Source organism: Conger conger, chromosome 17, assembly GCF_963514075.1.
Source record: "Conger conger chromosome 17, fConCon1.1, whole genome shotgun sequence".
In the NCBI taxonomy this organism is placed as follows: domain Eukaryota; kingdom Metazoa; phylum Chordata; class Actinopteri; order Anguilliformes; family Congridae; genus Conger; species Conger conger.
In genome coordinates this window covers 34,891,648-34,918,834 of record NC_083776.1, presented here as the reverse complement: position 1 = coordinate 34,918,834, position 27,187 = coordinate 34,891,648, and the positions used below count along the sequence as shown (strand labels likewise).

General features: G+C 47.6%; 2 protein-coding genes across 3 annotated transcripts; both read left to right on the top strand.

Annotated features, from left to right (window-relative positions):
* The first annotated feature begins 779 nt into the window (after positions 1 to 779).
* On the top strand, positions 780 to 11,469 carry akap17a (A kinase (PRKA) anchor protein 17A). Of its 2 annotated transcripts, none has more exons than XM_061226188.1 (5): positions 780 to 899; positions 1,923 to 2,703; positions 5,185 to 5,333; positions 5,976 to 6,216; positions 9,440 to 11,469. In XM_061226188.1, the coding sequence occupies exons 2-5, from the start codon at positions 1,945 to 1,947 to the stop codon at positions 10,478 to 10,480; spliced, it is 2,190 nt and encodes a 729-aa protein (XP_061082172.1). In that variant the 5' UTR covers positions 780 to 899; positions 1,923 to 1,944; the 3' UTR covers positions 10,481 to 11,469. The 2 variants fall into 2 exon arrangements, with proteins under 2 accessions (XP_061082172.1, XP_061082171.1); XM_061226187.1 differs by having other exon boundaries at positions 803 to 1,126.
* A 1,108-nt stretch (positions 11,470 to 12,577) lies between these two features.
* On the top strand, positions 12,578 to 26,963 carry asmt (acetylserotonin O-methyltransferase). Its single transcript, XM_061226189.1, has 8 exons — positions 12,578 to 12,649; positions 13,154 to 13,328; positions 14,149 to 14,278; positions 15,192 to 15,260; positions 17,548 to 17,666; positions 22,126 to 22,266; positions 24,465 to 24,587; positions 26,370 to 26,963. Exons 1-8 carry the CDS (start codon positions 12,578 to 12,580, stop codon positions 26,579 to 26,581), a joined length of 1,041 nt encoding a protein of 346 aa, XP_061082173.1. The 3' UTR covers positions 26,582 to 26,963.
* Positions 26,964 to 27,187: the final 224 nt, after the last annotated feature.

Below are 27,187 nucleotides of genomic sequence, written 5' to 3'. Positions count from 1 at the left end.
AAGACTTTAATGGGCGCATTCCACTGAATTACATACGTCTCACTACACCCTGTATATTACTGTGATCAAACTCCACTTTGCAAATGCAGCCACACACACACACACACACACACACACACACACACACAGAACATTTGGCCTGCAAAACAGGGTTACATGATAGAAGAGGACATGTTTATACTGTATGATATGCTATTAATAATTAATGAAATACTTCCATTTGTCTTGACTCTCCCTCTATAGTTCAGTTGGAGGTTTCATGATAATACTTATAATAATGTCTATACTGTTAACAGTATATAAATTATTGTATATAGCCCTTGTCACAGACTGCATTTTATTGAATAAATGAGTGCTAGAACAAAATCTATACAAACAAATAAGGCATGGTATAAATTACTCATAGCACTGAATAAATATAGCTAGCTTAATCTAAAAGCAAATAATCAAACAGAACAATACTTATTGTGATGACGATCTTTTTTCAAAACTGTACACCGTAATCTGAAAGCCCTTCGCTGAATGAGTAGTGTTGACTGCCCTCCAGTGTTCACTTTGGACACTTGTCTGATGTCTTTGTTCGTAAGAAAAATAATGTACTTGCGTTGCAGATCATTTTTCTTCGGTTGAATTTACAATTCATGTTACAACACGAGGATAATTATTTGCACACGTTTCTTTACCCCAAATGACCATACGGCATTGACCTATAGCCGCAGCAAGGCGGCGCTAGAGTATTATCGTGATTCTATCTGCCACTGAGATCTGTGGTCTTTTCAGAGGAAGTGGAAGTCTTTCAGTTCTGCTTGAACTTCCGCTGTCAACCAACCTGACTCAACCTACTTGCTAGCTAGCTAGCCACCTCATCAGGCAAATACATTGTCCTCAGGAAACAACTGGTTAGCTAATATGCAATCATTAAGTACACCATAGTATTGGACAGCTGAGAAAAAATGTGTGTTATATCATTGAACGTGTAGGGAATATTATTGTGTGTGTTTGTTTTTAAATAGCTTGCTAAGTTAGCTTCATTGATAGCTAACGTTACAGTCACGACTCACGAATCAGTTAGCTAACCTACTGCTCATGCTAGCTAGCTAACGGTAGATCGTTATTACGAGCTAAGGTAAGTTTGCTAGCTATAACATCGGGCCTTGGGTTGACAAGTGTTTTGTGTTCGATTCACTCTTTTTTTCCCTACAATATGCAAGTTACCCGCATGGCTGTGTTAAATCATCAGTTTACAAGCAATAGTGGTTGCATGCTACAGTTAGCTGATTCAGTTAGTTAGGTAGCTAGGTAGCTGTAGCTATTTTACAAACTCTGAACGTGCTGGGCAACCGACCATCGCTAACCAGCTGTCGTTAGGTAACGTTAGCTTGGTAGCTAACTGGTGCTATTCGTACTTTGTAGGCTTGGTAGGTCAGTGGTTCTCAAACTCGGTCCTGGGTCCCCTGTGTATGCTGGTTTTCATTCCAACAACAATCGCAATCGCTTTCTTAATAAACGGGTGTTTTTAGTTTATTTACAGTGATTATTTGCCCTCTTAAGCTACATTATGTTAGACATGCTGGGCATGCCATGAAGAATAAAAGTCAATGTTCGCAGTGTCCTTATTTTGTGTAGAAGTTTTTCTAATATACTAACTGGAAGGAAGCAAAACTGTTAGTTAATTAAAGTCTGAGGTGAATAGACTCCTAATGACTTAATTTGATTGCTGAATATGCGTTGAATGCAGGTTTCATTTGTTATTTGCTTTGTCGTGTTGCTGTAAGGGAAAAAAAAAAATTTGTGGCAAAAATGTGGTTTTGTATATCACATTCTCACGTTACTGAGTATTGATGCATAAAGTGATGCATGTTTACTGGCACTCAAGGTTGTTGTATTGTTGATAACTGCATCTTTCGGTTGTCTGTCCTCAGGCTATAGCTTTGCATTGTAGCCATGACAACCACGATAGTCCATGACACCACAGAGGCCGTGAGGCTTTGCCCGACATACGGCCTCTTCCTGAAGCCCATTGCCAAGATGATGGTGAGCGTGGCCCTGCCGCAGCTGAAGCAGCCCGGCAAGTCCATCTCCAACTGGGAGGTGATGGAGCGGATCAAGTCCATGGTGCACCCAGACCAGTTCTCCACCCTGCGCATCTCCAAGAGCACCATGGAGTTCATCCGCTTCGAGGGCGAGGTGGAGAACCGCGGCATGGTCAAGACGTTCTTGGCCAAGCTCGACGGCAAGAGCATCAAGCTGAGCGGCTTCACCGACATCCTGAAGGTGCGCTCGGCCGAGAACAAGATGGACTTCCCCACCCGCCACGACTGGGACTCCTTCTTCCGCGACGCCAAGGACATGACCGAGACCCTGCCGGGGGAGCGGCCGGACACCATCCGCCTGGAGGGCCTGCCCTGCAAGTGGTTCGCCCAGAAGGACGCCTCGACCGAGCGGCCCTCCGAGAGCGTCCTCAAGGCGGTGTTCGAGGGCTTCGGCAGAGTCCGGAAAGTGGACATCCCCATGCTGGACCCCTACCGCGAGGAGATGCTGGACAAGAACTTCCACACCTTCACCTTTGGGGGCCACCTGAACTTCGAGGCCTACGTGCAGTACCAGGAGTACGCGGGCTTCGTGAAGGCCATGGACACCCTCCGGGGCATGAAGCTGATGTACAAGGCTGAGGACAGCAAGGCCGTGGCCTGCAACATCAAGGTCAGTCCTACTGTGCTGCTTGATATAGCCGGGGGGTGTCAAGACAGAGTCTTGGATGGCCGCAGTTTATGCAGTGATTTCGTTCTAATTGGGTGCCGATTTGATTGGATACTCATGTGTACTCTTGAGATGTGCATGTACTCTTCATGCGGTCCATGGTATAAATTAAGTGCTTCAGTGCTGGAACACAGCAAAAACCAGCAAATACTTGTGTCTGACACTATATTTTGCGTAGACCGTTTTGCGTTGGGAATACTGGGACAGAGTGGGTCTAAAGCAGAGTGGGTTTGTTGGGAATACTGGGACAGAGTGGGTCTAAAGCAGAGTGGGTTTGTTGGGGATACTGGGAGAGAGTGGGTCTAAAGCAGACTGGGTTTGTTGGGAATACTGGGACAGAGTGGGTTTGTTGGGAATACTGGGACAGAGTGACTCTAAAGCAGAGTGCGTTTCCTGTTCTTAATTCCATAACTGGAATTCCTTACCAGCGCATTAGCCCAATAGCCGTAAGCAGCTTCATAGCCAAACCAGGAAGAAATGCATGGTTCACACACACATGCTGCCCTGTAAGCAGTACTTCAGTATGGTTTTATGTTCTGTTCATGTCTCCAGATGAACCCGCTCAACCCAGTCTGATGGCTAGTATTCTAGTGTGAAAATGGCAGAAGCAGGTCCAGCAATGCTTTTTATTACTATGAACTAGGATTCCATATACTTTTGCTCTCACAAGCCTGCATGAAATAGTCCTTGTGAGTTAATGTGTTTGCCTTTGCTCTCTTGCATTGCTGAGGCAAACTTAAAATGGTTAAAAGATAAAACTGTCTGTTGAAGAACCTTGTGCTAGACTAAGGGGTGCTTTGTGTTGATTTTGGTCTTAACTTGAGGGGTGCAAAAAGTGGTAAATTCAATATTCAGTACCTTTATATGAAACGCACCTTTATGGAGCTGGATGGTGTGTATATATCGGAAATTACAGGTTGTTTGGTACTGTTGCTATTTCGCGGACCCTTAACTTCACTAAATAAACCACCTGTTATTTACTCAACCACCGTTTTAGTATATCGGCAAGTGAAAGTGAAGACGGCTTTATGTGAACCAGAATGCATATGTATTTTTTGCAATCCCTCTGTGAAACCTGTCTATGTAGATGGATGCATATGAACTAGGACATTTGATTTTTTTTTAAGGCTGCTTTTTGAGTCAGACATGAGAGTATTGTATTGCTCAGTTGATAAGGAGGTATCGCAGGGAACACGGATTACAAAGTTGAACAGAAGAAGTATCATGCACTCAAACATCTTTTGAGAATGAGATGCTACAATCACAAACTAGCCTACATGCCACGCTGGTCTACATGCCTTATTCTGCCCATATTTGCAAAATATTTTGTGCCCTTCGATAGTTCTGAAAATGGGATTCTTGCTAGTTGCTACATTTGCTAGTTCATTGTCACAGTACAGTACATTTCCTTTTGCGGTTACTATTTTTAAGCAAATGTTTGCACACTGTGTCCATTCACATGGCTTAATTAGTTTTGGTGAGCACTAAGTCGCACTTTGCACTAAGCAAATTTGAGTGTATCTGCCACTTACAGTAATTTATTGCAGCTAAATTCCCCCTTAACATGCAAAATGTCCTACCCACTGCCTGTTCTCTGACCAGGCCAGCCTCGAGGTCACCTCTGAGCAGTGGTAAAATGGATAGTTTGTTTTGTCGAGAGGATGAGGGCCCATGCCATCTTCGCTGCCTTTTCATGTCAGACCCTTCCCCCTCCCTGAACACATCCACTTTGTGTCATTTTTTAAATTGCACCAGTTACTGCTCAGCTGTGTGATTTGGGGAAAACGGCAGAGAAACAATCAGATTGTCCCCACTAATGAGATGGAGCCCATCCTGATAAATAGCTGCTTGCGTAATGTGGTCAGCCAAAGGGCTTTTAATGAAATGAAAGTTTCGGTTGCATTATCCTCCCACGGATCATTGGCCCTTTGAGTAAATCCATCTACTAATCCAGTGGAAACAGAACCCTCACAGAGAGAGAGGGTGAGAGAGAGAGAGAGAGAGATGGTGAGAGAAAGAGAGAGAGAGCGGGAGAGATAGAGGGCGAGAGGGATAGGGATGGAGAGAGAGGGAGGGAGAAGTCCCTCGTCAACTGTTTCTTCCCTAAAAATGGCCCTGATTAATTAGCTCAGATAGCAGACTGTGTAAAACATGTTTAGAGATAATTCTCCTACCCTATCCCTACCTCTCCCAGCTCTGTGACTCTCAATTCCCATATCTGTTAAAAGTTAGGACTATCATATTTAGAAAATATGAGCATGCAGTCTGCTGTTTAGCTGACGATTGAAGCCTTTTATCTGCTTCATTTTCACCGTTTTTCTACTTTCACATAACTGTCAGAGTATGAATGTCCACAAACCTCCATCGGTAGGGAATGCTGGCAGGACTAATGGCAGTCATTGAGAGCTTACCTGTGCATCTCAGGTGACCTTTGACACCACGAAGCACCTGAGCGACTGGGCCGTGAGGAAGAGGCAGGTGGAGAGGCTGAAGCTGCAGGAGCTGGAGCGGCAGCGGGAGGAGCAGAAGCGCAGGGAGAAGGAGGAGGAGGAGCGTCGCCGAGAGGAAGAGAGGTACCTGCAATACAACGTTTTCTGTTACTTCTGTATCGTTATTTTTGTATTCTCTTATTGTATTATGCTTTTGTCGCCACGTCAATAACAAATGCAACTGGACGTGTGAGAGTTTGTGCATCGGATGTCTGCTGGGTAGCAGTGGTGCAGGGTCATGACAGAGAGCCCCAAAACATTAGTTTATGTTATACTTTCCCTCTCTGTATAGTGAAGTAAGCATTATCCGTTTAAGGCACCAAAATGTGCCCCACGGTCTCGGATGGAATCTGGACCGTGCCACTGGACAGTAGCTCTATAGGGTTTATGGGAAACCTGTGGGTTGCACGCTAAAGACACATATGAAAGGTCGTCCTCCAACTCCACTCTGTGAGCTTCTAGCTGTAGTCTGCAGAGGGGGTTCATCCAAATCTGCAGTGGGGTTCAGGCATGAACATGGCTGCAATGGCAGATAATTGCACCTTCCAAATTAGGGTGGGAATTGGATGCGTATAGACCCAAAATGGGGCTGAGTAATGAAGAAAGTGAAGGTAAACGTGAATGAATAATAATGTGGCTCACAGGCCCCCTTTCGGTGGTTGGTGTAGCGAGGTCAAGCCGTTGCCCGAGTCCGGTTTTCAGGACACGCCCTGTGCTGTGCGGCAGGAAACAGAGGCAGCAGGAAGAAGAGGAGAAGGAGCGGAGGAGGGAGGAGAAGATAAGGAAGAGAGAGCAGAAGATCAGGGAGAGGGAGGAGAAGAAGACGCAGCGGAAGGTGCTGAAGCAGCAGGCGGAGGAGCAGAAGAAGCTCCACCAGAAGATCGCCATGGAGGAGAGGAAGCTGCTCCTGGCCCAGCGCAACCTGGAGTCCATCCGCCTGATCGCCGAGCTGCTGGGCAGGGCCAAGGTCAGAGCCCTGCACCTGGGCCTCCTGCCATCTGAACACCAACACAAATTGCCAAAAGAATATTACTTTTAATGAGTTATATGTCAGGATGTTCTGCTCCCATATATAGCCGAGTAAAGGTTTGTAATTAACTGGAACTAATATAATATCATAACGTATTACATTATACATTGTACCCTGTGGGCTCACCGCCTGCAGGGGTCGGCATCGGAGTCGGGTGCTTTGCCCAACGGGCTGTGGGCAAAGGTGGGGGTCCGGGTGTGCTGGTCCCTGGTGTCGCAGACTGGTTCTGGGGACATGGAACGTCACCTCTCTGGTGGGGAAGGAACCAGAGCTGGTGCAGGAGGCAGAGCGGTGCCAGATATAGTTCGGCTCACCTCCACGAACAGCACTGGTTCCGGAACTAAACTCCTGGAGAGGGGCTGGACTCTGTTCTTTTCTGGAGTTGCCCAGGGTGAGAGGCACCAGGCAGGTGTGGGGATACTCACAAGCCACTGGCAGTTTCACCCGGGGAATGAGGGTCGCCTCTTTTACGTGTCGCTGGGGGGAAAGCTCTGATTGTCATTTGTGCTTATGCACCAAGCGGCAGTTCAGAGTATCCGGCCTTCTTGGAGTCACTGGGCGGCATTCTGGAAAGGGTGCCGCCCGGAGACTCCATAGTTCTGCTGGGTGACTTCAACACTCACGTGGGCAACGACGGAGAAAGGGGGTGATTGGGAAGGCGGTGATTGATGATCTTAACCCGAGCAGTGTTTTTGGACTTCTGTGCTGGTCATGAATTGTCCATAACGAACACTATGTTCGAGCATAGGGTGGCTCATAAGTGTACTTGGTACCACAGCACCTTAGGGCAAAGATCGATGATCGACTTTGTGGTCGTATCATCAGACCTGCGGCCGTATGTCTTGGACACTCGGGTGAAGAGAGGAGCAGAGCTGTCAACTGTTCACCCCCTGGTGGTGATTTGGATCAACCGGAGGGTGGACCGGAGGGTGCGCCCCAATTATCAGGATATCACACTTCTCAGCCTCCCTGGGAAAGTTTACTCTAGGGTGCTGGAAAGGTCAAACCTCAGATTTAGGAGGAGCAATGTTGCTTCCGTCCTGGTCGTGGAACAGTGGACCAGCTCTTTACCTTGGCGGGGTTGCTGGCGGGGTCATGGGAGTTTGCCCATCCAGTCCACATGTGCTTTGTGGACTTGGAGAAGGCTTTCGACCTTGTCCCCCGGGGAACCCTGTGGGGGGTACTGCGGGAGTATGGGGTACCAGGGCCGTTGTTACGAGCCGTCCGGTCCCTGTATAACCAAAGTGAGAGCTGTGTCCGCATCCTCGGCACAAAGTCAAGCACGTTTCCAGTGGGTGTGGGACTCCGCCATGGTTGCCCCTTGTCACTGGTCCTGTTTGTGATATTCATGGACAGGATCTCAAGACGCAGCTGAGGTGAGGAGAGTGTCCGGTTTGGTGACCACAGAATTGTATCTCTGCTTTTTGCGGACGATGTGGTTCTGCTGGCTTCATCAGACCGTGACCTTCAGCATGCACTGGAGCGGTTTGCAGCCGAGTGTGAAGCAGCCGGGATGAGTCAGCACCTCCAAGTCCAAGGCTATGGTTCTCTGCCGGAAAACGGTGGATTGCTCCCTCCAGGTTGGGAACGAGTCATTGCCCCAAGTGACGGAGTTCAAGTATCTCAGGGTCTTGTTCACGAGTGAGGGTAAAAGGGAGCGTGAGATCGACAGGCGGATCGGTGCAGCATCAGCAGTAATGTGGGCGTTGTGCCAGACCATCGTGATGAAGAGGGAGCTGAGCCGGAAGGCAAAGCTCTCGATTTACCAGTCGATGTACGTCCCAACCCTCACCTATGGTCACGAGCTTTGGGTAGTGACCGAAAGAACGAGATTGCGGATACAAGCGGCCAAAATGAGCTTCCTCCATAGGGTGACTGGGCTCAGCCTTAGAGATAGGTTGAGGAGCTTGGACATCCGGAGGGAGCTCGGAGTAGAGCCGCTGCTCCTTCGTGTCGAAAGGAGCCAATTGTGGTTCAGGCATCTGATCAAGATGCTTCCCGGGCGTCTCCCTTTGGAGGTTTTCTGGGCATGTCCAACTGGGCGGAGACCCCGAGGTACACCCAGAACCCGCTGGTGAAATTATATATCTCTCCTGGCCTGGGAATGCCTTGGTATTCCCCAGGAGGAGCTGGAATGCGTTGCTGGGGAGAGGGACGCCTGGAATACCCAGCTTAGCCTACTGCCGGCGCGACCTGACTCCGGATAAGCGGGTGATGATGGATGGATGGGATTGATGGACTTTTTGCTAGGTTTTTTTATCGTAGATTTGTAGACCTTATTCTCTTAAATTCTTAAATTTCTTAAAAGGTAATTATACATTATTAAGTCATGAAATTTGGTTTGTGCACAAGGGATTAGCCTGAAGAAACCATCAGCTTCGCTGACTTAGATTTTTCAGTTTTGTGAAAGGACTAGAATGACTCCAGAACGGCTTTACTGATATAGACCAGCACGTCACCGATATAGCCACGCCCCTTCTCGGGGGTAAATATAACATTGCGGGAATAATATTTTACTTAAATTAGCTATATATTTTGATGACAAAATCTGATTTCTTTTTATATGTACGACAAGCTGAAAGTATTTTGAGCATTTCCATACCAAGTTGCCATTTTTATGATGAGTAGTTTTTGAGAGCTTTTTTTTACTCCTGCGGCAGTCTCCATCTGCACCAAGCCCAGTGGTACACTGACATTACGTTAAATTATGTTAAAACAAACTCATTAGCTCATTTTGCTTGCCTAAATACAATGAGATAACATTGCAACATTAGCTAGCCAGCTAATAACGTATTTGTGGGTGAAATAATAAATGTAGTTGGCTAACTTCACTTAATTTGTTTGTTTAAGGATGAACATTGTTTAAGATTCAAACCTCTCAAAGAATCTACAATCTGGTGGTTTTTCAGTGGTGAGCACAGGTTTGACGTATAGTGGGCAATATACATGCCTGTAGCATTCGTCCGAGATGTGTGCTGATACTTTGATGGAGAGCAGGCTGATGTTAGTGTTAGGGCTGATCAATTGAAAACATCCTGTCTTTTGAGGCTTTCAGCAAATGCAAACGTTTCACTTAAAACATAGTTTTTTGTGATGAATAAACTTTACGTTCTAGTTTGTGGTGACGATTGTGACCTGTGCCCCTGCCCCGCTCCTGCAGGCCCTGAAGCAGCAGCAGCAGGAGAAGGAGCAGGCAGAGCTGGCCCTGCAGCAGAAGGCCGAGCTGGCCCGGCTGCAGCAGCTGGAGGAGAAGCGGAGGCTGCAGGAGGCGGAGCTCCGGCGGGTGGAGGACGAGAAGGCCCGGGCTCTGGAGCTGCAGCGCAAGGAGAGGGAGCTGCGAGACCGGCTCCTGGGGAACCTCCTGAAGAAGAGCACCTCCTCCGAGGGGCCCGAGGCGGCGCTGGGGCTTGTGGGAAACCCTGCCCTGGCGTTCGGTTCCCCGGACTGCCAGACCAACGGCACGCAAGCGGCCCAGGTCAACGGCCTGCTGCACGCAGGCAGACTGGGCGGGTACTCCCTCACCGGGCACGCCGGCCTCGGCGCTCTCTCCGGGGGGCGCTGCGGCTCCCAGAAGGGCCTCCGCGCCGACAGCAGCAGGGAGAGGAGGGTCGGGGAGGCCCGCAGCCGAGAGCACAGTCACGGGAGGGGGGATCGCCGGCGGGAGCATAGCAGAGACGGGAGACCGCGGGGCTGGAAGCCGAGTCGGGACCGCAGCAGAGATCGAAGAGCGGGCAGCCGGGAACGCAGCCGGGGCAGAGGCAGCCGAGAACGCAGCCGGGGCAGAGGCAGCCGGGAACGCCACCGGGAGCGCAGTCGAGGTAGAGGTGAGCGCAGTCGAGAACGCAGTCGAGGTAGAGGTGAGCGCAGTCGGGAACGCAGTCGAGGTAGAGGTGAGCGCAGTCGGGAACGCAGTCGGGAACACAGTCGAGGTAGAGGGGAGCGCAGTCAAGAACGCAGTCGAGGTAGAGGGGAGCGCAGTCGTGAACACAGTCGAGGTAGAGGGGAGCGCAGTCGAGGCCGAGAGGAGAGAAGTTGCAGAGACAGAGACAGAGACAGGGACAGGGGCAGGAGCTGGTCGCGGTCCTCCAGCAGTGACTGGCACGGCAGGAGGAGGGGGTCGAGCCGGGACCGGAACCACCGGTACCGCAGCAGCAGCAGCTGCAGCCGGGACAGGCACCGGTCCAGCCGGCGCTACAGCTAACCACAGTCCTGATAACTGGACTCCAGTAACCATCACCACTGCTAAAAGGACCCATGTGCTGCCTGTGTTACCCGTACTGTACTCCTCTCTGTGCAATATGTCTCTTGACTGGGCTCTGTAGGCCCTCAGTACAGGATGGGTGATCCCTCATAATCACTGGCAGTCAAACACAGCTCTCTTCGCTTCTCGTCCCATGCTAAGAAATGAACAAAAAAACAATGAAAATGTTGGAAAGAAAGAGTTTAGCATCTCTGCTTGATTTCGTTTTTCTCCTATTAAAATATAATAAGATTTTCTTTCTCCATTTTTATCCATCTCCCAAGCTGCAAGTTTTTTTTTTTTTTTTTTTCAGTTTATTTTAGTCCGTAATAACTGCTTAGGACCTTTCTTTTGTTGAAGATAAAAATATCCTTTTTAGTCTCGAGAGGAACCATAAACCCGCATGAAAATACAGAATTTATTTTAATGTTACAATATACATACACCCGCATTATAAATCTTGCATAGTGTATATTTAACATTGGCGGAAATAGATTTGGAATACGAGGACCTTAAGTTACATAATTAGGTAATGTGTATAGATTTAGCATGTGTACAAAACCGAGCTCACTCTTGCACATTGTCCGTGATGATGTCCGTTAAATGTGTAAGATTGCCAAAAATCTGTTTTATTGCTTGAGGAAGACATTCCTCAAAGATCTTCTTATTGGAAGAAACCTATGGTGACTTCATTACATGTGTGTAAACCAGTTCATTTTTGTTCTAAAGGGGAACTTTAAAAGTGAAAGTCTTAAATTCTCATGTTTGAAGCTCTCAGTATAAAAGCCTTAGCAGAGACATGTTCTGTTGAAGTATTTCCCAATTAATGAGCACGCTACCAAGTATTTCCACCTTTACAAGTTTTGGTTTTAGTGTTGTTTTCTTAACTTTTTATAACCAACATGCTTGCTCACCACGTATGTGAATAAAGTTTGAGTTATTTCATTTTATCGCACCTGTGTACATTGTTTGTTTTGTTATACACTGCCGAGGTATATGAGAGTTCCTCTGAAGACTCTGAGTACTTTAATCTTCTGTTTTTGTTTAGTAGAGCTCAGTCCTGCCTGTTAGTATGTTGTCAGTCAGTCAGAGTGCAAAATGTGGTTTGTTGGAATAAGAGGCATCCACTTTCCCGTAGATGAGTACAGCCTTTATTTGAACATTTGGCTGGGATACAATCAAAACCAACCCATGCACCACTGAGCAGGGATAACACTGATTATACAGCAGTCATTAACTGTAATTATATTCTAATGAACTGTACAGTCTTTTGAGAGGGTAGTTTGCACCCCACTGTCTGAGCTGTCTCTTGCTCAGGTCTTCTCAGGCGACGATTTAAATGCACTTATTCCAATGTGCTGGTGCCATCAGGGGTTAAATAGGATATGATGAGTAGTGACTGCATAGTTGCTGATTGAAAATGAGCTCATTAGCTAACTCTGGCACATTTACTTTGATGTAGAAACTGAAAATGTTGATTAATGTGCACTGTCCCTTGTAAATAGATGGCTGCAGTTTACAAACCAACCTTCAGAACCAACAGAACCCACTTTGGGCCTGCCAGTGTGTGATTCTGAACCCTCTTTGGGTCAGAGTGCATATTTCTGAACCTTCTGGGTCTGAGAGTGCATGTTTCTGAAGTCTTTGCACCTAGGAGTGTGATTCAGACCACCCTCCTTCCCAACCGTGGAGCGTGTTTCTCTGACCCTTCATCGTGGCAGGTGCAGATAATCTCGCTCTTCACTTGGGCTTGTGCGGTCCTCCACCCCACCGCCCTGTCCCTCTCGTTTCATGCTCCCAACCTTCCTCCTCCTCTTCCTCTTCCTCCTCATCTACAACATTTTGGTGGAATGTGATGGCCCAGTCTCTACACTGTGGGAAAGGAACATGACCAATACCCTCACCCCCCCCTGTCCTGCCACTGAGCCTCCAGCAGTAAGCTCCTTAATCTGATTAAGGCCTCCTCTGTCACTGGCGCGGCTGGAGAATGCTTATTAGAACCCCCTCAGAGTCGGCGTCACTCAAAGGCTCTCCACTTTGGCAGAAGAAACCACGGAGATGAGCTCTTTAAATGATGTTGAGTACCCCAGAAGGATATTGGACTACATGGAGGGTTTCCTGGTGTCCAAGGTAAAGAAAACTTGCACATATCATTTGGTGTTTTAGGTTCGCGGGTTATAAATGATCGTGTAATTCAATGATCACTTGGGGTGCTGCATGGGAAGTGACTACACAACTTCGTGGAGGTATTAGGTACTGCCGTTCACTGCAGTAACATGGTGTTGATATAAAAAATAAGTCCAATCTTAACTGAAAACCGTTGATAAGGGTGTAGGTTTTTTATTTTTATTTTAACCCAACGCCAAGACACCACCTTATCAAGGTCTCGATTGAAGACTGATTAGTTGGTTGAGCTGAATAATTTTGGGCTAAAACAAAATGAACAAATGTGTTCACATTGGCCCTTTTCAAATTGCATTGGACACCCCGTGATATAGAAACCGCATGTCATGGCAATGTGCCTCTTGCGTGTGGAGGTTCTCTATCTGTGGCAAATAGATCATTAATTCTATCATGCCACAAGCAGCACAGCCTTAGGTCCTGGTTCCAACAGGACCCTCCTGTCCCGCACAGACCCTGTTTGCCTCCTGCGAGCTGGGCGTGTTCGACCTCCTGCTGGCTTCAGAGCGCCCCCTTTCTGCGGCGGAGGTGGCCCGGGGTTTGGGCACCAGCGAGGACGGGACGGAGCGTCTCCTGTCGGCCTGCGTGGGACTGCAGCTCCTGACGTCTCATCCCAGCGACACTGAGGGTACCACTCCTCCACCACCTCTGCCTGTGTGCATTCGGCAGATATCGCTGTCCAGCACGTTAGACTTGGACTACTATGCACAAGCAACAACTCAGCAAGGGAATATCCAACAATGTACAAATGGAAAATCTGAAAGTTTGCCTGTTAAAGGTACAATAGGTAATAGGTTTGTGTTAAAACATTGTTGCAAGACCATTGTAAATCTATCATTGAAAAAGGCTCACTGACATGTTGACAGTCTCAAAATACAGTTGACGGCCTGACACTCTTCCAAAACATTGTATAACCGTACAAGAATTCAAGCTCATTGGTTGAGAATTGGTTCTAATTGCTATAGCCAATGGCATTTCAACATCAGCATGTTTACAGAGAAGGGGGAGGGCTAAACAGTGTTGTGGTTTGAAGGTATTTGTTGCTGCAATTCCTCTCTTGACCCTTAGAAGTCTGAAATGACCTATTGTACCTTTAAAACCCACAGGTATAACTTCAATTATATACCGTTGTGGACATAGAAACTAAGGGCCTTCTTACATGTTGTTCCAATATTGAATTATTTGGGGATTTTGTGTTATATGCTCTTAAAGTAAACTCTGCATGTAGCAGAATTAGCATTAGCTAAGCCACTTAGCATGGTTGTTTCCCAATAACAACAGGAAGGAGGAAAGCCCACTGACAGTAAGTTATATCACATTCCATCTGATACTGACGGTTACGTTTAATCTTACTGACCTTCAATTACATCTGACATTTTTACTTGAAAATACTGATATGCCATGTGTTCTGGGTATTCCTAACAGTCTGAATGTCTTTCTCTGACTAGTCCTCTATAGCAACACTGAAATGGCCGAGACTTACCTCACAAAGTCCAGTCCACGGTCTTTGTATCATTCTATACAATACAACTCCAAGACCATCTACCTGTGCTGGCACTACCTTAGTGATGCAGTGAGGTAAGCCACACCTGTTTGTGGAGGAATTGAAGTGTATGTTCAAGAATTACAACGCCTTATTTTAAGCTGCAACTGTTGAACGCTAGCGGCAATTGAATTTGCTGGTGAAATGGGACATTTCCAACTCAGTAATTTAGTGATACCAGGCTTTTGCGCAACTACAGTGCAATTGCAGAAGGGATTAGGGGCGGAATTGGGGTGGTGGTGGACTGGAACTGATGTGAGACTGGAGAGTGATTGACATGCCAATTCAACACAACAACACAAAATGTCTTCCATCTATTACTCTGGCTGGGCATCAGGATATTACATGCATGTACATTGCTTATACTTGTATGTGTATAAAAGCTGAAAAGCAGAGCCAGAGTCTTCCTAATGCTGTGTGCTGTAAGATTGGTATGTGCATTATTAAATTTGCCTGACAGATTTGTTGCATTCTAAATATATATACCAAAAGCCATTGGTTTGGATTTTGCATTAACAAAAATCTATTAAAATATAAATATATGAATGGCCATCAGACCACTTTCATATTCAAATTCAAGGATGAAAATTCACATGTACTTAATACAGATTCAGACAGAAGTCCATCATTAAGCCAAGTATTTTGAGCCTTTCATTTACTTCATTAGTCCAAACAAATGAAGTAAAAAAACCAAAAAAACAAGATGCACATAAACCAAACATTTGGCTTGAGGCAAATGCTGTTCTATGCATAGAAGTCTAAAAAGTACAGCAAGTCTTTTTGAAATGCCAGGGGACATCAGCCAGGACGATGCCCTTCCCTCATTCCGGTCCATCTCATCATATTCAGCGTTCAGCGCTGGCTTTCTCAGCATGACAGGAGTTATCCAGTGCTTCAACAGATCAACAGCAAACAAAACATGATGGCTGTTTTCTCTTATGCTTACAGGGAAGGGACAAATCAATATGAGAAGGCTTTTGGTGTGAGCTCCAAGGACCTGTTTGAAGCCCTGTATAGGTGAGAATCGTTCAACTTGTACAAACCCCTAACAGCTGAGAGTGTGTGTTATGTGTTTAAGCCCTGCACAGGGGAGTAGTGTATCAGGTATTTAAACCGTGCACAGCTGAGAGTGGGTAGTGTATTATGCGTTTAAGCCGTGCACAGCTGAGAGCGGGTAGTGTATTATGCGTTTAAGCCGTGCACAGCTGAGAGCGGGTAGGTTATTATGCGTTTAAGCCGTGCACAGGCGGGTAGTGTATTATGTGTTGAAGCGGTGGCCAGGTGGGTAGTGTGTTATGTGTTGAATCTCTGTAAAGGTAGAAAGTGTTGTGATGTGCTTTTAGTGCCCGGAGCCACTTCACCTTCTGTGGAAAAGGTGTGATTAATATTTCCCTATCACCTCTTCTCCCTTGTCGTGTGCGAGACCGGTGGCTCAGCTCAGTAATGGCTTTTCCGGCTCTGAACGGCTTTGTGATGAGAGATAAAAACAGGTCTCCTTCCTGGAGGTTGACTGTATTTCACTGGCCGCATTGTATTTCTTCACAACCTACAGTTTTACAAAATGTCTCCCTCCTGCCGCTAAGGAAAATGAGCCTATTCAGAGAAGCCCTGTGGCTGAAAGAACAGGTCACAGGGCATGCTTGGGCCCACGCTGCTATGCCGGAGGAGGGAAAACTGCCCTTTTCATGCAAGATGGGGCTGCCATGGGGCTGCCAGCATGGGCATGGCAACAAGCGGTCACCGTGTTTGTTTACGGTCCCTCACACCTGTCTTCTGCCTCTGCTGATGGCCCTTCACTGATATAACACACACATACACACACACACACCCACACACACACACGCGCGCGCACACACACACACACACACGCGCACGCACGCACGCACGCACACGCACACGCACGCACGCACACACACACACTCACACACACACACACACACGCACGCACACACACACACAGTCTTAATGAAAGTGCCCATGAGCATTTTAAAATTGATATGATCAGCTGATCAATTCAGTACAGTAGAACACAGGGTAACTTGTATCTGTGTAAAGAGAATAAAATAAAAATGTTATCCCTGCCTTGAGGACAGAGTCTAGAAATCAAATTCTTGATCACACACAGGCTTTTATCTCACGGCGCATATGCGGCAGGGGCAGAATGCCAGTGATATGAACATGTAGTGTCAGTGTTTTATTCTTGATTTTGTCACAATCGATTACTTAGAAAAACTGGTTATTGAACTTATTTCAAGCCAAAAATGCCCATTGAAGGAAATAAATGCGGATTTCTATTTCCATGTACTGCACGTAATTGCAGGACGACGTGAAAGCAACAAGACTGTCGCGCTTGAAATAGATTCAGAGTCTTACTTTTCGATTTGAATTAGTATACTAACAAATTAGTATAAAGCACAAGCCAGTGCTTTTCTGTTATCTGATCTAAAGCAGTGCGCCGTGTACCTCAACGTATTTCTGCGTGTTTATCCGTTAGAAGCTTCTCTTTCATAATCAAAACCCTGACCATCAGATTGACTCAGTTTCCATTCTCAAAAGGACAACTGGAAGAAGTGCAAAAAGACGAGGCCGCAGACACCTTTTAATAAGTTCTAGAAGGCAGGGAAACACAAAGGCCGCATCACCGGGGGACCTGGCAGGGCTGTCAGTTGGAGTATTTGTAATGTGCGTGTTCTCTCCGGTTCGAGTCGCTCCGCCGGGACTGGGTGACTAACAACTGCCTGCCATGGCCCGGCGTGCCCGGGGCGGTCTCCCCAATGAAAAGCCTGACATTTGAGTCCTTGAATGCGACGGGAGGCTGCATCGGACGTAGGACAGGACGGGGAGCATCTGCTCACGTCCCCAGTCTCCCCCTGCCTTCCCCTGCATTACCCCCGGCACGGGGAGCTGGGGGTGAATAAGCCCCTCCCGCCTGGGGGGGAAGATTAACCAAAATGCCCCCTCAGGGACCCCAAATCGTCTTACTTTGCCTGTATTCTGAGAAACACAGAAACTGTCCCCATTCATTGTGTATGCATCTGTTTGTATGTCTATTCATCTGCCAGGTTGATTGTTTAATTAATCAATTGTTTAATTAATCAAATATTCCAGAAGTTTTTGCCGCAGTCCTGATATCAATATCTCAGCAGTTATTGACCAGAACCACAGTGCTGATGCATGTGTCTCAGTGGTGATTGGCCAGGGCTATATGTGCGATTTTTGGGAAGATGGTGGACATGTGATGTTGGCGTGTCTCTCTTTGTGTCATGGGCGTGTCTCTGTGTGTCATGCGGGCCTGTTCCTCCAGGTCCGATGAAGAGATGGTGAAATTCATGCAGCTCATGAACTCTATTTGGAACATCTGTGGCAAAGATGTGGTGACGGCCTTTGACCTTTCACCCTTCAAGACCATCTATGACCTTGGAGGTAGGTTTGAATCTTGCCCAATTACGACTCCTCACTTTTGCCTTCAGGCAGTACTGGAGTGCCGCTTGCGGGACTTGCTTTAATTGAGCAAACCGCCCTTGTATAATTGTCACACTTTTTCCCTGAATTATGCATTCACACGCACAGCCTTTCTGTCTGAAAGGATTATCAGCGTTCCGTCTCATATTAGCCGTGACATTAATTGCTTTCATTATTGATGTGCACCGTAGACACCCTTTTCCAGACTGATTTACACAGTGTACTACATTTCTCAGTTTATGCTTTTGGACACCTATGAAAGAAATGCAGGCCATGTGATTTGAGGCCTACAGCAGTGCCTCCCAGACAAAATTCCAGCTGTCTACCCCCTGCACCACAACTGCTACCAGAACACATCCATTTTAGTTGTTATCAGAGACAGCCTTTCTTTGCGAGGGTCAGACCAATGATAAAAAAAAACCCTTTTTATTGGCTGCAGTATATATTTTACAGCGGCGGGTGTTGCTGAAAACTACACGCTTTTGCTGTCAAACCAACCGCTTAAAAACTGCAGTCCTGGCCTTGTGTGTGCATTGGAGCATTTGCAACGAGTGATGAAATATTGAAGGGCTGGATATATTTCTGTGCACTGTGGCAGTTACAGAGTACGGACGCGGGTTGAGAAGGATTGTGGAGTTGCTCCACTTCTTTGCTCTTGAAGTAGGGTGAGGTTGTGGGGCTGGGGCAGGCAGAGGAACTCCCCTGGTGAGTCTGAAACGGAGGTCGGGTCAGCTTTTGCGGATCCGGTCCCTGACGCACGGGCAGGTGAGGTACCGAGGAGTCTTGAGACGGAGGCAGAGGGCGATGATGTCAGGATGACCCTCTCACTGCCCAGAAGACTGTTCAACCCCCTTTTCCACGCTGAATGCCTGAACCACAGAAGCACACAGAACCACCACACTGAGAGGTGCGAACACGAGAATCTTACTTAGCCTAGGGACTCTAGGTTTAAGCAACAAAACGGAACACAATTATTATTATTATTTTTTGTGGATCTGAGATTGATATGTACTGTGAGTAAATTATACAGGTTCCTCGTATTGCGCTATAGTCTATAATTGCCATTGTCCCTTCTGTGGACCGATGCATTGATGCTCTGGGGAGGAAAATTCCATTTCTACATCTTTACAAAGCACACCGTCTGCTTAAATGGAGTTCCCTGCCAGTGGCCAGGCTCTTCTTGAGAAGGGGTTTTGAATGGTGATTTGGTTGCCTGTGACCACTAGGTGGAGCTGTGCAATCACTGCTCTGGGAAAAGTGGTGCGGCCTCTCTCCTTCGCCTCTCCTGGCACGGAGACTCATGACGGGGCTTCTGACCAGACGGGAGCACCGCCTGCTGAGATGGACCACACCGGGCTCACTTAGGGCCGGGTGGGAGCTCTCTGCCCAGCACCAACCAGCCTTTAGCCAACAGCTGGCCTCAAATCTTAAGTCTCTCTCTTTCAATCTCTCTCTCCCCCTCTCTCTCTCTCTCTCTTTCCATGTCTCTTTCCCCCTCTATCTCTCTCCCCCTCTCCCTCTGTCTCTCTATCTTTCCATCTCTCTCTCCCCCCTCTATCTTTCTCCCCCTCTTCCTCTGTCTCTCTCGCTGTCTCTGTCTTTCCATCTCTCTTTCCCCCCTCCGTCTCTCTCTCTTTCTCCATATCTCTCTCCCCGTCTCTCTGCACTTCGTAAGGATCCTCTCTCACCCCCTCTCCCCCTCTCTCCCTGTCTTACCCCCTCTCCCTCTCTCTCTTTCTATCTCTGTCTCTCCCCATGTCTCTGCCCTTCATAAGGATCCTCTCTCACCCCCTCTCCCTGTCTTACCCCCCCTCTCTCTTTCTATCTCTCTCATTCTCCATCTCTCTCTCTGCCCATGTCTCTGCCCTTCATAAGGATCCTCTCTCACCCCCCCCTCTCTCTCTCTCTCTCTCTCTCTCTCTCTCTTTCTTCCTCCCTCACTCTCTATCTCTCTTTTTCTCCATCTCTCTCTGCCCTTCATAAGGATCCTCTCTCACCCCCCTGTATCAGACAGAGCAAGCACATCCAAGACACACCAGGGTTTCTCACAGCTTTAAAATGACTCCCCTGTTTCTCCAGGTGGATCATGGGAGTCCCATCACACGCCAGGTGCTTAATTCACAGCTTTAACCCAAATGGATATTTTTACAGCTGGACTCTGGCTGGGGGGGCATTCTGGAGCCCGGAGATGAACAGAGAATCCCCCCCCCCCCACACACACACACACACCACACACACACACAGACACACACACACCCACACACACCCACACTCACACACACACTCAAACAAACACGCACACACACACACTCACACTCACACGCACACACACACACACACCCACACTCACACACACACTCAAACAAACACGCACACACACACACTCATGCACGCACGCACTCGCACGCACGCACGCACACACACACACACACGCACACACTCATGCACGCACACGCACACACACACACGCACACCCACCATTTCTTATTATCTCCTGCCAGAGAGCAGCTGATAGGCCAGCATGCTGAGCCAGAGAAATCAGAGGGGATTATGGGTGGGCAGAGCAGATCTGTACAGAGTGGTGTGACAGGGCTCTGGTCCAACAGGAATGCTCTTTTGCATTATTCAGGAAAACAAGTTCACTGTTGGGTGTAATTGTGCTTGATGGCAGGTGGCCTGTCAGCATTAAAAAGGCAGCGAGGTTCTGGGCAGGGTGGTACGAGGTTGTGCCTGTCTGTAAAGTGGAGGGCCGGGGTCCTGTGCGAGGTGTCAACGGGCTATGCCTGGGGTGGGGTGGGTGTGCCTGTCAGTTACATAACGGGTGGGTTCATGAATGAGGTGGTGGACTTGTCAATCAGGGAAAGGGGGCTGACCATCTGTGTGGTAGGTGGAGGCTGAGCACTCCACCATCAGTCAGCACTGGCACACCTAGGAAGTGCCCCCTTTCAACAAATGTCATGCGACAGAAAGGAAAGTGTTGCACTGCATCTTGCATTTATACTATACCCTGTGGAAAGCCTACAGGGAACGTTCTGTTGTCTCCATGACAGCGAATTGCAGTGTTCCATAATCTGGTGGTCCAATCGACACTGCACAAGAAAGTATGACACTATCCGCAACATTACTAAATTCTAAGGTGAGTGACACTGGCTCAGGCGGTAAGAGCAGTTGTCTGGCCGTCGGAGGGTTGCCCGTTCGATCCCGCCCTGGGTGTGTTGAAGTGTCCCTGAGCAAGACACCTAACCCCCAAATGCTCCTGACGAGCTGGTTGGTGCCTTGCATGGCAGCCAATCGCCGTTGGTGTGTGTATGAATGGGTGAATGAGAAGCATCAATTGTACAGCGCTTTGGATAAAGATGCTATATAAATGCCAACCAACTGAGAAAAAGTGTTCTGTGACACTATGTTTGTCATAGGACGCTAGTATAAATCCGCTTTAAGTGTCTGACTGGCACGGGCGGTGGGTGGGCTGACAGGGTGCTCTCATTGAGCTCCTACTGCAGGGGCAATAGCCATCATTACTGCTCACAGCACCCCTCCTGCATCTGCCCGGTGCCAGCCCCCGTGCCTGCCTCCTCGGGATACAGCGTTGTGCGAACAATGAGAACAAGACAAAATAAGAGTGTGTGGGGAGAGCCATGACAGCATGATTAACGGAGGTAACATTTGGGGGGAAACGTGTTTAATAATGAAACGTCTAGGCTTCTGACAGGAGAGAGGATGCTGGCATTTAGGACAGGATAGAAAAAATGTTTTTTTCAAGGAGTATTATTTTCCTGGTTCAACAGGAGCAGAGACTTTGCATGTGAATACTCGGTGGTCCAGAATCACACTGCACACTCTAGATATTGTCAAGTAATTTTAGTGCAAGGAGGCAATCGTAAATTGGTAAAGATGAGCTTTGTGTTCATGGAAAAGTGGATTGCTTTGTGTCTGTTTATTCTTTTGATCTGCTTAAAAAGCTTTTAAGTAATTTTACTTGGAAAAACTAAAATGTAGTCAATTAGCTTATGAACAAGTTACGCCTGGAAGTCAGAATGTAAGTTGGATAATAATATAAATAATTTTTTGGGTTATATATTTTTTAAGAAACTTCCTATGAACGGTCTCACGCTTCCTCCCTCCTCCTCTCTGTTGACGGCACTTCCTGGTGTTCAGAGCTGCCTCACACACAGTGCTCCTCCTCTCTGTTGACGGCTCTTCCTGGTGTTCAGAGCTGCCTCACACACAGTGTTCCTCCTCTCTGTTGACGGCTCTTCCTGGTGTTCAGAGCTGCCTCACACACAGTGCTCCTCCTCTCTGTTGACTGCACTTCCTGGTGTTCAGAGCTGCCTCACACACAGTGCTCCTCCTCTCTGTTGACTGCACTTCCTGGTGTTCAGAGCTGCCTCACACACAGTGCTCCTCCTGTTCTCCAAAGGTTGCAGCGGTGCGCTGGCCAAGCAGTGTGCGGCTGCTTACCCTGACTCCACCGTCACCGTCTTCGACCTCCCCAAAGTGGTGCACATGGCCAAGGAGCACTTTGTGTCTGCGGAACATGAGAGGATCCTGTTCCATGAAGGTACCCACCACCGCTGCTCTGACTGCCTCTGGCATCCTAGAGCCAAGGACTGGGGAGAGATTGTACATAATGTTAGTGAGAGAACCTTAGGGCTGATAATAGTAGTTTAGTGGCAATTGGTGAGTGTTTCAGTATTGATATCACTGTCTCAGGGGTGATTGGTCAGGGCTGTAGTGCTGATAGCAGTGTCTCGGGGGTGATTGGTCAGGGCTGTAGTGCTGATAGCAGTGTCTCAGGGGTGATTGGCCAGGTCTGTAGTGCTGATAGCAGTGTCTCAGGGGTGATTGGCCAGGTCTGTAGTGCTGATAGCAGTGTCTCGGGGGTGATTGGTCAGGGCTGTAGTGCTGGTATTAGACAGACAGTCTGACATGACATGGCATGTCTTGATTGCTCAATGCATTGCCAACCTTAGGGCTTTCTGTTAACAGCATTCTGTTCAGGTATCAGCCCAGAGATACATCCCCCGTGTCCATAAAACTCCACACCATACCCAAAATTGTCATTTTACAAGACTGTCAGTGTCACATAATCCCAGCACACACCGTGCACTGCTTCATGTCTTACTCGCCCGTTTCTACTACTCAATGCCAAAGCAAAAACAAGTCTTCATTCTTTTTTGTGGAAGCACAGAGTAGACTGAATACACTACGCATTACCACAGGTAATGAAAGCGTATGCACATGCTGTCCAGTTGTTGGACCTTTGGAGGTATCTCTGAAGAGATGCTTCACACGGGACACGGGGAAGGATGCAGGTGTGATGTTGTGTGACTTTGAGGGTGTCCTGGTCACTGTGCTCCCAGAAACCTGTCTGATGTGTGAACCTCCTGTAGCTGCCTCTGTCTCTCCCTCTCCTTTCTCTCACATTACTTCTCTCCCCCTCTCTCTCTCTCTGTTACTCACTGCCTCTCTCACTCTTTTCTTCTCTTGTTTTCTCTCTCCTGGATATGTCATTCATTGGTTTCTTCAGAGGGATGCGGTTTGAGTGTGACAGATTGCACATTATCTGAAGGGCTGTTTATAACTATTCAACATTATTTACAGTGAACCAGGCATGTCTGCACTGAGACATAAATACTTTCATCCAGCATAGCATGCATCGTGAGGATTGCATCTCCATCTATAATCACCATCAGTAACAATGTCAGTGTAGCAATGATGGACTTGCCCTCCTCTCAAAAAAGGTTTCAGATGTGAGCTGCTGTGTCTGCAAGTGTACTTTCTTTTTAAAATCTTTTTAAAAACATGTCTCTCTCTTTGGTGAAGAATGTCCTAGTGCTGGTAACATGCCGCCATAGGACTACTGTATATACACCAGACATCCCAACTCATCTGGAAGGTCCAACACTGTGCTTCATCCCACTGCAAGGCAATGATCCCAAGCATACAGAATTGTGCTTTTTCTTCTGTAATTCTGACACGGATCACCAGATACGGCTGTGAATATCCTCAAATTAATGGTGACAGTTTGCACATTAACCTCACATTCTTTGTGCTGGAGCACAGAGCCAAAAGAACAGAAATTGTACCACTGTCCAAATACTTACGGACCGCACTGTATATTGTTATTAGCTGCAGTTGAATAGCCAGGATGAACATCCCTCACGCATTTTCTGTATATGTTCATGAAGAGTGCAGCTGTAAATAGGCCAGCCCTGGGTGCTGTAGCTTAATGTGATTCACACCAGCCAAGCTGGTTTCTGCCTGTTTCTGTCAGTGCGCCTATCCGCGCTTAGATTAGAATGATGGAATTATATAAACTTTGAGATGCTAGCCTGACTCATTAGTTAGCATTTTGTCTCTTCCGTGAAAATAATTCATCAGAATTTCTGAGATTGACTCATTCAAATTTAATAAGGTCTGCGGTACTGAAAGTGTAAAAGGCAAATCTTAAAATGACCAACAGAATGAAGGGTTTAAATTGAGTTATGTTCGTCAGACTGGTTTTGAAACTGTGAGGATATCGTGGTTTAAAATAACTGTTTTATACTGGAGCGCAAACCAACGCGAGTGTACCCTGAGAGTGGCCACATTCAGGGTAATATAAAGATTATTTTCCTGTGTTGTCCCAAGACTTCAGTGTTTGGATGGGTGCAGGCACCCTGTAAGAGCTGAGAATGTGACCAGCTCTTGCGTTTGGGGACTGGGTGTGGCCAAGCATTTCTGGCTGTGAATGAACTCATCTCTGTGTCTGTGCAGGAGATTTCTTTAAAGAGCCGCTCCCTGAAGCTGAGCTCTACATTCTGGCCCGAATCCTACATGACTGGACGGACCAACGGAGCCTGGAGCTGCTCACCAAGGTCCAGCAGTCCTGCAAACCCGGTACAGAACCGCCTACTGGTGACACCACAGCACAGCCTACTGTACACAGTCCACACACCACCCATTACACCACGGGGGCAGTCTAGTCTGTCTAACATCCCAAAATTACGCTTAATTCAGCTCCACTATCACAATCTGAACATCAAATTATTTAAAATGAGCAATTTAAAAATGAAAAATAAAGCTTAGGATACAACCCGATTTCAAGTCTAGGATCAAATATACTGTAAATATTCAGAGATTATCCTAGTTTTTGTAATTTGTGACACACCTGTGCACTGGCATAGACCACTCTTGTACCCTGCATTTTTGTGAAAGGTAGTCAACAAGTATCCATCAGGAAATTATTAAGGCACCAATTGCTGCAATTTTCTTAAAAGTTTTATTCTTTTCTAAAGGTCTCTAGTGTGTCCGTGAGAAAGAAAAGGCAGTAAATAAAAGGAAATGGGAAGCAGTAACTCCCCATTTCTGGGTGGAATTGGCTCTTGCCTCACGCTGCTCTGTCCGTGCGCTGTCTCCGTGCTCTCTTCCCAAGGGCTGATTAATTGCAGTTGAAATGTTTTCGCGAGGCTGGGGTCTCTGACCTGCGGTGCTGGAAAGCGTGTCAGAGCCTCCGGATGGCTGTCCTGGCCCGGCTGGGGTCAGGACTGCCCACACCCTTTCAACAAACGCGCATAAGAGGGGAAAAAACCTCCCCACAAACACGCCTCGGGGCTGTTCTTCCCCAGCGCGTTGCTATAGGAGGGAGAAGAAAATAACTCCTAAACTGAAGCCGGGGGCGGATTGCACGATGCATGCGCTGGGCCCCCGCAGGGAGGAAATGTGACTTTGCTTTACCCTTGCGTCCTCCCTCTCCCGATATTAACAGCAGATGAACGTGGGGTAAAATAAAGAGTTTGCTTGTGCAGAGTCATCTCCCATTGGCCGCAGAAGCGCGCGCGGCTCAGAGACCGGGCATAAGCGCTCTCTCTGCGGGTCGCGCTGCCTTGACACCGCCGCAGATGTTGTTTGTGGGGTTCCAGCGCAAAGACTCGGTGTTCTGACATGGTGACACAGAGGAGACGGTGCAGATCAGCGGTTGTCTGAGGGCATGTGGGTTTGCTGGGCTCCCTCAGACCTGTCTCCCTGTGTCCTCCCTGACCGCACCCTGCTGAGGGCTTCCTTCGTGAGCTGCGGGGGGGGGGGGGGGGGGGGGGGGGGGGGGGGGGGGGGGGGGGGGTGTCCAGCATCGGAATTCTGAGCATGCCCAGAGCGTGGCGGAGAATTACTACACCTAAGGGGAGAGTCAGGGTCGTTCAGCCTTGAGATTAGAGCTGCTGATTTCACAGCTGGTCCCACACCCTCTCCCATTGGTCAGCGCGATTCCGCCTCTGGTCACAGGCAGAGATTTTCTGCCTGCGGAAATAAGAGCAAGGTCTGATTCCTCTTCTCAAGGGTGAGTGACAGATAGCAGGACCTGGGTATTTACGCTTTATCAGAAGAGACTGACCTCTTGTTACTGATGCAGTGTACTGCTGCCTCCTATGTTTCTAAGTGTTAATAATTTTGAAATGCACACAAAATTGTAAAGACTGCTGAGCTCCAGGAGGAAGGTGGCCCATCTGCACTGATTCAGAGTCAGCTTAGCCCACCTACCTCCTCACCACAGCAGTGTGTGAAAGAAACACACAAAATACAACACAGACTGACTCGGGGTCAGTTCTCGGGGCGAAATAGACGGCGGTCGAGGAGAAGAAGTCCGTTATCATTGACCGCACGCACGTCATTGCACCCTGTGGCCAGGTGGGGGCGTGCTGCTGGTGGAGGCGCTGCTTCACGAGGACAACAGCGGCCCGCTGACGGCCCAGCTGTACTCCCTGAACATGCTGGTGCAGACGGAGGGGAGGGAGAGGAAGGCCTCGGAGTACACCGCCCTGCTGACCGCCGCCGGCTTCTCGCACGTCCAGGTGCAGAGGACCGGAAAGATCTATGACGCCGTGTTGGCCAGGAAGTAAGAGGCCGCACAAACCGGCTTTTGTGCTGTTTGATGTAAACCGCAGTGCTCTTGACTCAGACACAATGAGGAATGTTGTTTTCAGTGTAAAAGAGTCTCGCAAGCTGTATTCGTGACGGTCTTCAAGCATGCTCGTGGTCATATTCAGGACTCGCAGTCCAACACTTGGTTGCATTTAAACACAAATTGCTTTGAACGTTAATCTAAGGCTGGTACTCCCAAACATGGTCTGGGATGTTTGTCGAGTGATATAATTTACATCATGTAGAGTGATTGTGCTGAATTAAAAGTATGATTATATATTTTATATGAGTCTCTAAGAGTGTAGTCTTCTATGGCATGAGCTTAGTGTGTATATTTCAGGTTTTTTTTTATAGTAGCCATTATAGAGATGTGAATCTCATAATTTTGAATCTGGTGGAGCACCAGCCCATAGCCAGCTTGACGAGATCATGTTATCCTAAAGAAAATGTTGCCAATGCCTCAAGAAAATAAACATTTAACAAAAATGAAGTAACAAACATTTGTTGAGCTGTTGTTATTTAGTCATAGCTGCCTTGAAATTTTTCAATCAAATTAAAAACCTTATGAATATCACATACAGTAA